General features: G+C 43.9%; 1 protein-coding gene across 1 annotated transcript in view; it reads left to right on the top strand.

Annotated features, from left to right (window-relative positions):
* emsy (EMSY transcriptional repressor, BRCA2 interacting) overlaps nt 1-15,364 on the top strand; it is a 51,051-nt gene that overhangs the window by 2,910 nt on the left and 32,777 nt on the right. Inside the window, exons 3-7 of the mRNA XM_083645579.1 lie at nt 5,493-5,592; nt 5,748-5,822; nt 11,202-11,377; nt 11,464-11,619; nt 13,657-13,916. Coding sequence (XP_083501705.1) covers nt 5,493-5,592; nt 5,748-5,822; nt 11,202-11,377; nt 11,464-11,619; nt 13,657-13,916 — 767 coding nt within the window. The remainder of the gene's footprint in view (nt 1-5,492; nt 5,593-5,747; nt 5,823-11,201; nt 11,378-11,463; nt 11,620-13,656; nt 13,917-15,364) is intronic.

Below are 15,364 nucleotides of genomic sequence, written 5' to 3'. Positions count from 1 at the left end.
CGGGGCGGGGGGGGGGGCAGCTCGCTTGCTCTGCAGCAGACTAGAGAGAGACACAGCATCATGGTGGGGATAAGTAGCGTTCAAAAGTGTGTTTTATAACGTTACCTCAGTAGAATCGTAGAACCTTGCCACACAAGTACGGCAACATTCGCTTGAAACACAAGAAATCCATCTAAACACTTAGCGAACTGCATGAAATAAACACTTAGCGAACTGCGTGAAATAAACACTTAGCGAACTGCATGAAATACAGGCAGACAAATGCAGTTCTCCTTCGAATACATGTGTAACAAGGGTGTTCAACCTAAAGGGAAAGAAACATAGGGTTTAACACAGGACCGTTTCTGTTTAAATAAACGTTTTGCTACGTGTCGTCGGGGTAAGGTTATGTACTGTATTCAGCCACGGCGTTAACGTTAGCTAAATTATGCGAACAAGGGTTAATGATTAAAAGTAACCATCGCCCCAGATGTTTGTGATCGCTATGGGTGCGTTCATAAAGTCGATCTGAAATGCTCAGAGCAGCATCTGAGCTCCTCATCCGAGTTTAAGAGTGCTCAGAGCTACAGCAGGGGTTCCCAACCTTTTTTGGCTTGTGGCACTACTTTGACGCCACAAAAATCTAGGGACCCGAGACAGAATTCTGACAGAATTCTGACTTTAGTCTGAGAATTCTGACTTTAATCTCAAAACTTTTTTCTCAAAATTCTGACAGTAACTTAGAATTCTGATTTTAATCTCAGAATTCTGACTTTATTCTCAGAATCCTGATTTAAATTTATTATCTCAAAGATTTTCATCTAAATAAAAATAAATAAAATTAAGAGTCACTCACAATGTTGATTGAGGCTATGGTCCATTGATGGAAGCCTTTGGACTATATAGTGAGTGACATTATGTGACATTAGTAATGTCACATAATGCAACACTGTTTGGATGGTACCTGCAATTACCACTCATCGCCATAGGTGTCACCAAGAGAACAAAGCTGAAATCTTAGAGATTATCACTTTAAATAAAATAAAAAATCACAAGTGACCCTAATCATCTTCGGTAGTATTAAATTGTGTGTGGTGTAAAAAAAACGTTTTTCTTTTTCATTCCTATTTGAATTCCAGGCGACCCCACTTAAGGCCTAAACATGGTCGTCCGTCCGGCGCCAGCGAGCCCCACATGCTAGGACGCCACTACGCCCCCCCCCCCCCCCCCCCCCCCCGCGGAAGTTCCGTGTGAAAATGGCGGAGATTGTGTGCCAGGCAGTCTGAATGAAATTGAATGTAACGTTCCCAATTCTATGTATTAAATTCTAAAAAACGACCCTCAACATTTGGGAAGGCTAAGCCACACAACTAGTTCGTTATAAACGTCATGCTTTGAAAGGCGACTTTACGACGATGAGCCAAGGCAACGGCCAGTCACAACTCTCGTGCAGCTGACGTCACGCACGTATCGTCGCCGTGAAGTCACATTTTCGAGCAGCCCCCGTCAGCAGACGGCACCCCCCCCCCCGTAGGACGGCGCTCCACCCGCCGTCCTACGGGGAGGGCGGGGCAAGGCTCTGACGGACGACCACCATGTTTAGGCCTTTAGGGTCGCAACCCTAAGCCCTCGTTCACACAGGACGCCGAACGTAAGCAGAACTGAAGCTTGAAGCAGGCACAAGCTGAACGTACGCCTTACTGTTCACACAAGACGCCTTCTCTTTTCCTCTCAGCGCCTACTCTCGCGGCTTGAACCCGCCCACAACTCCCATTGACTTCATGCTTCACGGCTTCAGCGTCACGCTTGGAAATTCGGCGTCAATCCTGAGTGATCGCTTCGGCGTGGCGTGAGCGTGGCTTCGGCAAGGCATCAGCGTGGCACGCGCGGGTGGTGTGAACGGCTCCGCCTGTTAACAAGGACGCCGAAATGAAACTTGTGGGTACAGCGTAGGTACAGCTTCGGTTGAGCGTTGCTTCGGCGTCCTGTGTGAACGGAGGCTAAAGCTTAATTTATACTTATTATAAAGTGTCGCTCAGCACATGGTCGCAGACGAAAAAGGAAGTGTTGCTCATGGTGTTGCATTTATACTTCAGAGGACGTTCGCCTCGGTTCAACGGTCACGTGACACTTGAAGTTCCTTACGACATCGACATCGGCCAAAATGTTCACATCGGTGCATCCCTACATCTCATGGACACCTTTTCGTGGGATCCCATGCACAATGGGCCCTATCTTTGCAGTGGCCTTAGGCACAAAAACTGGCGTTAAACGCAAAAAAAACGCGCCTTGAGCCTGCCTCGGGAAGATTGCAACATGGTTTTAGGCCCCGAAGAGGCGTGGCGCAGTGCCAGAATAGGCCAGAATGGGCGTTTCGGCCTTAAAGGAGAATTTCGGTTTTTTTGAACCTGGACCCATCTCCTGGCATTAATTATGATTTGGCCACTCACCAGGCGATCTCCGCGGTGTTTTTGGCCGTCCTAGCGTTGTTTTGACATCAATAGCGTCCAAGTCAGTTGTAAAATGGAGCTGACTTGGGGCCAAGTGTGAGCCTGTCTTTCCTGCATCTAAATAGCTATTTTTATTCCCGTTTTCGCCAAATATCGTCATAATCTGATCCCTCAAGAACGACCACAGTGATATTTCGCCAAAGGCTGTTTCCTGGAGTTGCACAGGGATCAAATTACCTCAAACGTGATCTCGGTCACCAAGTCTCGTGAAGTCCCGCGATACTTTCCTGCCGACTGGCCAAGTACAGGAGGACGCTTTGCGGTGGTGGTTTTAGCGCAACCTATGTGGGGTTTGGCATAACCTTTGTTATTTTGAATCCCACATAGGTTGCGCTAAAACCACCACCGCAAAGCGTCCTCCTGTACTTGGCCAGTCGGCAGGAAAGTATTGCGGGACTTCACGAGACTTGGTGACCGAGATCACGTTTGAGGTAATTTGATCCCTGTGCAACTCCAGGAAACAGCCTTTGGCGAAATATCACTGTGGTCGTTCTTGAGGGATCAGATTATGACGATATTTGGCGAAAACGGGAATAAAAATAGCTATTTAGATGCAGGAAAGACAGGCTCACACTTGGCCCCAAGTCAGCTCCATTTTACAACTGACTTGGACGCTATTGATGTCAAAACAACGCTAGGACGGCCAGAAACACCGCGGAGATCGCCTGGTGAGTGGCCAAATAATAATTAATGCCAGGAGATGGGTCCAGGTTCAAAAAAACCGAAATTCTCCTTTAAATACCGGCCTAACGATATCTTCCCCCCTGGCGTTAATTTAGCGATTAGCGCTTTTCAAAACCAAGCCTTATTCAGTGCACCGGTTATATTGTAATTGCGCGGAGCTCTCCTTTGCCATCTCACACTCCCCCCCCCCCCTCTCTCTCTCACTCCCTCTCTAGCGCAGCACAAAGACCGATGGAAAAAAAGCTGTTCTCTCCCCCTCTCTCTCTCTCTCTCTCTCTCTCACTCCCTCAAATCTCCCAGCATGCATTGAGACTAATACATTTCGAGAAGAAATATCAACCAAATCAGCCTAAATTGCCTAAAGTGGTAGATAGAAATAATGTTTCTGTTCACACAACATGCAATTCTCGAACATTTCAATATTGGCCAAAATAAAACATAGACATCCAAACACAACCCTATGTGAAACATATATGTAACCTAGGTGGTATATATATCCCACGCAGATTTAACGTGATTTAGATGAGAGACAGCCGCAACACGGCTGTACTGTGATGTCCGCTCCAACAAGGCTTACTTCACATCCACTTTTACAATAAAAACACATTTATGCAATGACTTTACATAATGTACGCTATATTTATGTGCATCATCTGCAGCACTGGAGAAGAAAAGGTAGCAAGAGAAAACGATATCATTCTAATCTGGACAAACTTTCACCAATCTAATCTCATCATGACATAGGCCACATTAGGGATAGGCTATATTTTTCTACCCAATGCATTTAGAACATTCTTTTCACTTTGATCTTGCTATAGTGTAGCGTATTTACATGCTTGCAGTGTTTAAACTGCAGTTAGATTGGTTTGAGAAGCATAATAATATGGAATATTATATATGAGACAGACGGGAATGAAACAGGGAGGGGGGGAACTCAGAGCGCTTTGGTCGGTTTTTCTGACCGGACTGGATCGCTCCGTGGAATTGGAGCTTAAAAGGGAAGCTTGTGATGCGTTTACTGCACTTCTCTAATGAGCAGGTAGTGCATAATTTTACGCTTAAAAAAGGCGTGGTTATAATGCTTAAGGCCGCGTGTAGCGCCGACACCAAAATATTGAGTGGGCCGATCCACGCCAACCAATCTGCGCTGCACTGGACGCTGGGCGCAGTTTATAGGCCGATGCAACGATAGAGCCCAATATCTCTTATAATATACATAAGCACTAGGGCTGGGTATTGGTTCAAATTTCAAGAATCGATTAGATTCCGATTCACAAGGTTCCGAATCGATTAATCCCGATTCGATTCCGATTCGATTAATTTCAATATCGATTTGGTTAGTGATACTAAAACATGTTTTTTGAGCTGTAACCTGAATTACATGATTGTCCAGTTATGTAACACAGGGTTTCCCAACCTTTTTTGCGCCAAGGACCGGTAGATACATGGGGAAAAAAAGTTGCGGACCGGTTGTCAATTTTAATGGTTTTAGTTACACATATATTTACTCACCAGGTGGTGACAAAGGCTAAATAACCGCCTTTTCATGTGTCAATAACGACACTTTCACAATTATGCACAGTGATTTGATTTCAGCCTATATAATTTCCAAAAGTAGATATTAATGATCAAACATTTCCATTTATGTAGCCTACAGTATTTATGTTTTTGTTTCAACTACAAACATAAATAAACATCAACTTGAAACTATGTTTCAACTACCACACACAGCCTATAATATTATAGCCTATGTTTATATAAAAACATTTTTTTGGATTGATCTCTGGACATATGAATCGATGAAAAATCGGAGAATCAATTTTTTTAACCCAGCCTTAATAAGCACCTTATGCGACAGGTAGCACCACGTTGTAATGTTGAATGTCGATTATGTATCTATGAATTTATGATGTATATATGTTTTTATTTTTATTTTATTTTCCTGTGTCTGAGCCTGTTCGTTTGTCTTGTTCGTGTATTGTTCTGAAAACATTGAAAATAAAATATTGGGGGGAAAACTCTTGCAGCAACATAATGGTTTATTAATCACATATTTTCATTACTTTGAAATGTATTGACTGACCTTTGTTTTTGTTTTCTTTGCAAGGACTGTGAGCCAGTTTTAAATGTTTTCTAAGGCTGTCAAATGATTGTTTACATTTGTAATAGATAAGTGTTTTGAGCTATGATGGCTTATATTCCAAGTGAATCTATCTGCAACTTTGATGGTCAAATGAAATGCTAATTGTATTTTTAACCAGGGAATTCTAATTGAACTGATGCTACTTGGTGTTTCATCTGTGTCTACGTGTTTCCTAGAACTGGAGGCGTATGCTGGGGTCATCAGTGCCTTGAGAGCCCAGGGAGATCTGACCAAGGACAAGAAGGATCTCCTGGGAGAGCTCACAAAAATTCTTGGGTAATTGTTGACTGTTGCATGAAATCATTTGTACTCAGATGATGCTTTCCATACATGCTGTCATTACCAGATAACTAAACATGCACTTGCTCCGATTTCTATACATGTTTTTTTTTTATGTGCTCTGTATCATTTCCCCCCAACCATCCTACCAGCATCTCCACAGAGCGCCATCGCGCAGAAGTCCGCAGGGCAGTCAATGATGAACGCCTCACGACAATTGCGTATCAGTGAGTATATATATACTATATATACATATAGGGCTGGGTATCGTTCAAAATTTTTCGATATCGATACCGTTTCGATACTTTGATTTCGATACCGGTTCCTGAACGATACTTTTTTCGATACCAATTTTTAGAAAAATCCATTTTAACAAAAATAAAACTGCATTACACATTGACAATTATGATACAAATCTTTAGTTTTTTTTCTAGTTTTACAGCAGAAAAAAACAACTACTGTATTTAACATAACTTTAAGTTGTCTAAACTTATTGCTGTCCCTACAAAAAAATATTGGAGTACTACAAAGGAAATAAATGTAAAACAAATAAATCAGTGCAATAGTTTTCAGTGCAAAACGGAGAGTTGCAAATGAGTGTTTAATATTCACTGATGCAACAGAACGCTATTCTTGTCCAAACTGATGAGATGGCTCCACTTCATGCATGGAAGACAATAGATGAGCATTGACTAGCCTATCAATAATTAGAGATGCTCCGATCGAGATTTTTCAATTCCGATCCGATTTCGATATTTTAGCTCAAAACCGATCCGATTCCGATCAAATTTCGATACCCGATTCGATACCGATTTCGATCCGATACCGATACAGCACATATTTAAGTCTCTCTATGCTGTCTGATAGCTAGCAGGCAACAAACATTTTTAGGGTTAGGTATGTATGTGTGTGCTTTGGTAATATAGTATGTAAACGATTTAGTTCATCTAATTCATTTGATGTAAAACTAAAACATAACAATCAAATTAGGGCTGGGCGAGATGGATGATTTAATATTCCATAGCTGTGACCTAAGCAAATCTGACATCACTATTGTGATATAATATTTTTTTTAGTAAAGTGTATCACTCAATAGTCAATACAAAAAATAATGGCTTTTATAGAACCGAAAGCCTAGCTGCTTAGTCTGCAGATAAAACATAAAAAATTACATTTAGACTCTTATTGGCATGACGGCAACATATAAGCGGTCTGAATTTTGCATGGGGCCAGTTCTATAGTGAGGCATGGAAAGCCTCACTATACGCCATCATATCTGTGTCGTTTCACTTTTGACTGAAAAATGATGCCTGTAGTCTAGATTAAAGAAAATACATGTACTGTATGTGATGTTGACAATTATGTAGGCTATGTGCGCATTCGTTTTCCTTATAGATCATGAGTGCTCCGCAGCTAGCTACATTAGCTTGCATGTAACGTTTAGCGTTAGTTGATTTTGGAGACACAAACCCTGGACGTTTCATTTTGAGTAGGCTAATGCATGAGGTTCTCTATGGTTTACGCCAGCTCTGGGAGTATGAAATGCTTTAAATGCGGGGGTTTTGGTCACAACAAGCTTGTGGAGCGCTGCCCTGCAACCTGATAGCCTAACCAGCTAGCTAACGTTAGCCCCGTTAGCCATCATCACAACAGCTAACGTTAACGCCAAAACAAATCCGCTGCCTCATCCCCACATTTGGTTTAGCGTAACGCCAGCTCAGACTTTCCCCTAATCTCAGAAACCTTGCGGGACATGTATTGCAAATTGCAATAGTGGTTGTTTTGTTATAATTTGAAACTGTCGGTCAGCCACACTGGGGGCGGCCATGTTTTGCCAGTCTATGGTGCGGACGCGTGATTTCGAATCGCACATAGGTTAAGGACGGGTGTGTCTGACGTTTTGGCCCTGGCCATCCTAGGCTCTGTGTGCTGCTGCTGCTGCTGCTGCTGCTGCATGCTGGATAGAAATCCTGGAGCGGAGTCATGGAATGGAGTGCTTATATCGGAGCCTTGGATCGGTCATTTTCGCTGGAATCCGATCCGATCCGATCCATGTTTTTTGGCTGATATCGCGCCGATATCCGATCACATGATCGGATCGCAGCATCTCTATCAATAATGGCACAAAGTGAATCCCATTTATATTCAACAAACTATCATGACATCAGCGTTTGTTAACGAGTTGCTAAAAATACATATTGGGCGATAACTGCCCGCTTGCATATAACGTTAACACTAATGAATTGAACTTCTAACGCTAGCGTTGCAGATCAGTGTTTAATGCTCACTGCTAAAACAGAACGTCATTCTTGTCAAAACTGATGAGACAGCTCCACTTCATGCATGGAAGACAATAGTTGAGCATTGACTAGCCTATCAATATAGCCTTAATGGCACAAAGTGAATCGCATTTACATTCAACAAACTATCATGACATCAGCGTTTGTTAACGAGTTGCTAAAAATACACAATGCCCGCTTGCGCATAACGTTACCGCGCCAATTAATTAAACGATCTAATGCTAGATACAACTCACAGCCAGACTGTCAGACTGAGGGATCTGATAACCACTAATCAACAACAACTTGCGGTAAGCGGACCCACCTCTCGATTATTTCTCTTGTCTGTGGAAACCAGTCCCAGCTCCACTTGTCTCCGCACCGCACGCTGCCTGCCTCACAACAAACACACACCGGCTAAAGTGGGCGTAACTTTCCCTGCATGCTTCTACATGACAGCCAATCACCAGCCGTATTAGAGCGTGGTGTGCAAGCATGTCGCATGCTTATAGGCTCAATGACACTGTTTTGTTTTGGTATCGAAAATTGGTATCGATTGACAAGGGAGGCTTCGATACCCCTTAGTATCGATGTTTTCATTTCGGTGCCAAGTAAGTATCGAAACTCGATACCCAGCCCTATATATACATATATACTGTCCAGTCATCACTCATGTTTGAGTGTCTACATACTATCATTTAATAATCCACATGGTCAAAGCAAGGACACATTTCAGTCTCTCTTTTTTTGCGGGTTGGCAGGAGTTTGTTGTCCATGTCCAGTGATGTTTCAAAACTACAAGGTCTTGGAGTTTATTCTGAGTTTTGACAAATTTGTTTCATGGATTTGTTTAACACTCGACGGGGCCAATGGACTTTGTCCACAGAAGAAAAGGCATCAAGTGAAAGGAATAAATAAATAGCACTATATTCAAATGTTCTTGCATGATTTAGAAAAATAACAACTCTGGTTTGGACAGAAATTGAGTTTAGGCTTTTCTAGCATTAACCCCAAACTATTCTTTTCTAGCATTAACCCCATACTATTCTTTTCTAGCATTAACCCCAAACTATTCTTTTCTAGCAATAACCCCATACTATTCCTTTCTAGCATTAACCCCAAACTATTCTTTTCTAGCATTAACCCAATACTATTCTTTTCTAGCATTAACCCCAAACTATTCCTTTCTAGCATTAACCCCAAACTATTCTTTTCTAGCATTAACCCAATACTATTCTTTTCTAGCATTAACCCCAAACTATTCCTTTCTAGCATTAACCCCATACTATTCTTTTCTAGCATTAACCCCATACTATTCTTTTCTAGCATTATCCCCAAACTATTCTTTTCTACCATTAACCCCATACTATTCTTTTCTAGCATTATCCCCAAACTATTCCTTTCTAGCATTAACCCCATACTATTCTTTTCTATCATTAACCCCATACTATTCTTTTCTAGCATTAACCCCATACTATTCTTTTCTAGCATTATCCCCAAACTATTCCTTTCTAGCATTAACCCCATACTATTCTTTTCTAGCATTAACCCCATACTATTCTTTTCTAGCATTAACCCCAAACTATTCTTTTCTAGCATTAACCCCATACTATTCTTTTCTAGCATTAACCCCAAACTATTCTTTTCTAGCATTAACCCCATACTATTCTTTTCTAGCATTAACCCCAAACTATTCTTTTCTAGCATTAACCCCAAACTATTATTTTCTAGCATTAACCCAATACTATTATTTTCTAGCATTAAAGCAGCTACGAGCAACTTTTTCGATTGTTATTAAACAGTATAATTACAATATTGATGCATCACATCTTACCTATAATAGTAGCTGAGACCAACGCAGAGTAGTCTCGCTTGAACCCAGAGTGAATCGGCCAGTGTAGTCTGTCTGTGGCCAGGGAAGATCAGGAAGTGAAATGAAACGGTTTGCAGCAGCCACTTCGGCCATAACCACAAAATAACTTCCAAAAAACCTGTTAGAATATAACGAGAGATGTTCGCGAGAGTATGCGTGGCGTTCACATTGTTATGCTATGTTGCTAGGCAGCGCGAACGGGGTAGGCAGGCAGCTGCGTTTCACTTCCGGGTTTAGCCGGTCCGGCGGTAAGAGAGAGAGAGAGAGCCCTCTGTTGACGCAAGTTTAGACAGACACAGACTTAATAATCATCTAATGGCTCAATTCCACCACATTTAACAGCCCTGCACAGCTCGTCCCCACTCGGCTCTAATCGTTTCGGCTCGATGGACGTTTTGCTTCCACCGCGGATCATCTGCCCCCACCCACCCCCGCCCCCGCATATCTGTCCTTCGCTTATAGCCGAAGTAGACATAACGTTACAATTAAATCCATCCACAGAACTTTTAAACTGTTTATGAAATACTGGTGCCTCTAAATGACCTACAGTGGACATGGGCGAATGTGACAATCGGCCAGGAAAATGGATATCACTTTGTAGTTAGTCAAACTCAGGCATGCGCTGCGCTGCGCGGGGACGGAAGAGGCGCAACAGAGTGAAGCCTGCCCTGTACCCCGCGGCCTCTCAGGCAAGACCGCGGCTTCACCAAACACCCGCTGCGGCCTAGCGGAGCGCTGCAGCTCAACTAACTACAGGAGCTTGCTGAGCAGCGGACTTTTTTCACTCTGAAAACAATTGAAACCACCGCCACAACTTTATTTCACAAAGGCGAAGGCAGCAACACAAAGACTGATGGAAATAACATAACAGAAGAGAATGTAAGCCCACTAAACTGGTATGCAGCGCATTGACAGTCAGTAGATAGAGTAAACACGATTCTGCCTGGCCAATCAGTCGTCTACAATGTTTTCACGTCACCGTATGAACCCGGGTTGACAGAATAGAACCCCGACGAGGCAGGTACGAAAAGTAGCACGACTCGACTCCAATACAACCCGGGCTGGGACAGTTTAAACCGGTGGGATGAGACAATTTATCGAGTCGAGCGGAGCGGGATCGCGCTACTACCTGCGGTGGAAATGAGCCATTAGGGAGCAATCTCCAATTCACACGGCTTTGGTCTCAGCTACTATTATAGGTAAGATGTGATGCATCAATATTGTAATTATACTGTTTAATAACAATCGAAAAAGTTGCTCGTAGCTGCTTTAACCCCATACTATTCTTTTCTAGCATTAACCCCATACTATTCTTTTCTAGCATTAACCCCATACTATTCTTTTCTAGCATTAACCCCAAACTATTCTTTTCTAGCATTAACCCCATACTATTCTTTTCTAGCATTAACCCCAAACTATTCTTTTCTAGCATTAACCCCATACTATTTTTGCAGCATGTCCGGGCCCAACAGCGCCTCAGAATGGTCCATCGAAGGGCGCCGGCTCGTCCCCCTGATGCCAAGACTCGTCCCGCAGACGGCGTTCACCGTGACTGCCAATGCAGTAGCCAACGCCACAGCCAACCAAAATGCTTCCCTGCTACTGCCAGCTGAAACGGGGAACAAAGAAGGTAGGCCGGCATCACTATGTATTTGACAGTCTCATTTGAAATGGAGTGAATATACATCTAAAAGGCGGTTGTTTCCCCCCCTGCAGTGGTTGTGTGTTACTCCTACACCAGCACCACATGTACCTCCACCAGTGCCACAGCGACCAGCGGCACTATAGGAGCGGCGGTAAAATCTCCGCGCCCGCCCAGCCCGGCCTCCAACGTGGTGGTGCTGCCCAGCGGGAGCACCGTCTACGTGAAAAGTGGGTCTCAATATAATCCAATCCACAAATGTAACGTTTTTCTGACTGCACCTTCGGGATAGTGCTGGGAGGGTGACAGGCATGAGCCTGGTTATTGCTGAAATCCCACTCTACTCATGCATCCTTCGTAATCGGATTTATAACGGGATTGTAGGAGTAGGAGACTTCTGGGCGATAGAGGACCCAGACCCCTCAGTTGCAGAGTCCCGGGCGAGGAAGGACCCAGACTCATGATTGCATTCCGGGCTCAGAAGTGGACCTGGGGTACTTGGGGGACTGCCTAATCTCTTAAGTAACTCCAAGTGTCCCATCTGGCCTCAGAAGCGGACCTGGGGTACTTGGGGGACTGCTGTAGGTTTCATCTCCAGAATCACTCACTATCTTGCGTGGGACTCTGTGATTGTGGCATGACTAGGAGAAGGTTAGGAGAACGTGTTCACCCTATGACGCACCGCTACTTATAGCTTCCACTCGCTAGACGCTAGTCATGAAGTTATGACCTCATCAGTGGCCCGTCATAGAGTTATCAAAGAGAGGAAATCTCTGCACAACCGTGTACGTCAGGTGCGTCGGAGAAGCAGGATCAGTTGAAGAGGAAGACTCCCGCACACTGACTTGACTTAAAGAAGACTTTTATTAAATAAATGCAAAGTTTTGGTCAAGCGACCTTCATCTGGCATATGGTATGACAAAGACTGGAACCTGTTTAAATAGGAACCAGGAAAAGAACAATCATCCAATGGGAGCAAGGCAAATGACTACACTGCAGGTGTCACACAATTACAATTACAGTAAATTCACAAAAAATATTCAAACACAATTCCCAGTGAAATAGGGTAAGAAGAACATATACAAAGGTATACAGCATCGGTACAAAGAAGAGTTCTGTAACAGCTCTGAAATACAGAAAATATATAAGTAATCATAACCTATGTCATGTCAGAAGGGCTTTAGGTGCTTGCATAATTATAAGGGGGTGTGGTGAGACACGCCAATGCACCCAAATGACACTGAAGACAAGAGGGATGGTCTAAAACAGACCCTGGAATAAATAGAAAAGGACAAAGTAGGCTATATGAAAACAATAATTATACAAATCAGAGCATGACATTCAAAAGGAGTTCATCATTTAGGCCTTTTGGCGATAAGGTTTGTAAATTGAAAATCCAAAAGGCTTCTCTTCTTTTCGGTAACAGGTCATGATCCCCGCCCCTAGGTGGCGGGGCAACCCTTTCAATGCCACAGAAGCATAGGGAAGAAATATCATGCTTCATATCATGAAAATGGACAGCTATGGGGTAGACCCTGTCATTACGCCGAATAGTACCGTACTCTTATGTTCACTTATGCGTTGTTTTAATTTACGTGTGGTCTTGCCGACATAAGCAAGACCACACGGACAACGGATCATGTAAACCACATGAGTAGAGATGCTAGTGATAAGGCTCTTTATCATATATATTTTCCTGGTATGAGGATGGTGGAAGGAGGATGTCTTAAAAGTATTATGGCAGTGAGCACAACTCCCCCAACGGTAATTACCATTTTCCAGAGGAGCAAGGAGCGTCTGACTCTGTTGTGGGATCCTCTGAGAGAAGGTGGCATGAACCAGATGATCTCTTAAATGTTTTGCCCGTTTGTTTAAAAATAAAGGAGGATGTTTAAATGTGTCAGACAGTTCCATGTCAGGGTTAGGGTTAGGGTTAGACAGTTCCATGTCAGATTGTAAAATGTGTCAATGCTTCAAAAAAGTGATTTAATAAAATGGGAATGGGGAGAATAGACTGGAGCAGGTAACAGAAAAGGGCTTTTCAATTTTATGCCTCCACCGGCAATAGCCAGGCCCGACAGTTTGTGTGAATAGAATATTTTCCTAGTAACCCGCTAACATAGCAGCCATTAGCCAATCTATCATAGCCTCAGCGTTTGCAGAGGCTCCACAGTTTCATTTTCTGACAGGAAAACCCTCTGCTGAGCTATGCACTCGCCGCAGACACGCAGCAGTAACCTTGAGTTTGCCTTGACTCTCCCTCGCAGGCGTGAGCTGCTCCGACGAGGACGAGAAGCCCCGCAAGCGCAGGCGGACCAACTCGTCCAGCTCGTCCCCGGTGGTGCTGAAGGAGGTGTCCAAGGTGCCCCCGCCCGTGTCCAAGAGCATGACGGTGCCCGTCAGCGGCAGCCCCAAGATGAGCAACATCATGCAGAGCATCGCAAACTCCCTGCCCCCACACCTGTCCCCCGTCAAGATCACCTTCACCAAGCCCACCATCCAGACCACTAACACCACCACACAGAAGGTGAGCAGGACCCACCCACTCTCATCTTCCATTACTCCCATGGATCTCGCAATTTTCAAATGGTTACGCCTAAACGTCTGTACTTCAAGCAGGGAAAAGTTGGTCAAAACGGAAAGGGAAACTCAAGGAAAATAATGAGCGATGATAGGGCGATATCCCGCATGTCCCACCTTAAAAGCAGGCCATATGCCGTATCTCCAATCACCTGCATCGGTTCGAACTTCCTCCGGCATGAAGCGTTTTTTCCCCCAACTTCCTTTGTCCATGTTCTGTGGGCGTGAAGTACAGACTGTCTAAGCTGCATTCGCAGAATGTAGAAGAGACGGCTTGAGAGACTATAGGCAATGTGACATCACCACAAGATCAATGATTTCCAGCACAGCTACAATGAAGTCTGCAAGAAGAGACATTTTCAGTCCCGCAGAATCAAAGAGAGAGGGATTTTTTCTTCTTCTTTTTCTTGACATTAATATAACTTCAATATTAATGCTACCATAACTTCAATATTAACTCATTGAGTGCCAGCCACTTTTGGAGAACGGAAGCTCCCAGTGCCAGAGTTTCAGAGCGTTTTCAGTGATTTCTCGAGGCCCACAGAATATTGTGTGATATTACTATGTAAACACGAACACGCACAAAGAACGAGGAGACTCTCTTCTATCATCTGCAAAAAAAAGTTTATTGATCCCATTTTCCGTTCTTTAGTTATGAGCCGGAGAAGATAGGCTGTTTTGAGCAAAAAGACAGTTTTCAAATTATAAGCTGAGATATTCAGCCTTTTGTGAAATGCAGCATTTCAAGCACATTCACTGACGCTAGCTAATATTTTCTGATGTAGTGACGTGGTGTAGTTCTGTGGAGCCTGCGTGCCCCATCCCCCTCTCCCCGCCTCAGCTGCAAACTCCTCCCCACACGCACCCAGTCTATTTTCAGAGCCTCTGTTTTTGCGCCGGGCGGCTCCCGGCCGTCTCCCAGCGCGACAAGGAAATGCCAAACGGGACTGCAGGGATAGGTTTGGCCCTTCGGCGTCGGGTGCTGCCTTTCTGGCGGGTAATCGTGTGGAGAAACTATATGCAGACAGACAGACAGAGGCAGAGGAGCTCAGTTGTGTGCGCGGATTGACTGATGTTCGCAGCCCGACGTCAGCTGCAGACAGAGCAATCTATATGGCTCTGGCTGCAGCATGCATCGGCTTCTCTTTGATCACGGCTTTTTGCTGCAGTTTGCGGGACCTTTCTGTAATCTGGAGAGCACTGTCGCCACCTAATGAGTCCGTAAAATAGGTTATACACACCCAATAGCTACAATATTTGTACAGGAGATACAGAAGGCTTTGATCAACGTCCTACCGTCAAAAAACGCAATTGACGAACATGTTCGTCCTTGGCACTCTACGTTACTAAACCAATTGACGAACATGTTCGTCCATGGCACTCAATGAGTTAATG

The sequence above is a fragment of the Poromitra crassiceps genome, assembly GCF_964638095.1.
Source record: "Poromitra crassiceps genome assembly, chromosome: 1".
In the NCBI taxonomy this organism is placed as follows: domain Eukaryota; kingdom Metazoa; phylum Chordata; class Actinopteri; order Beryciformes; family Melamphaidae; genus Poromitra; species Poromitra crassiceps.
This window is presented reverse-complemented; position numbering and strand designations above follow the sequence as displayed.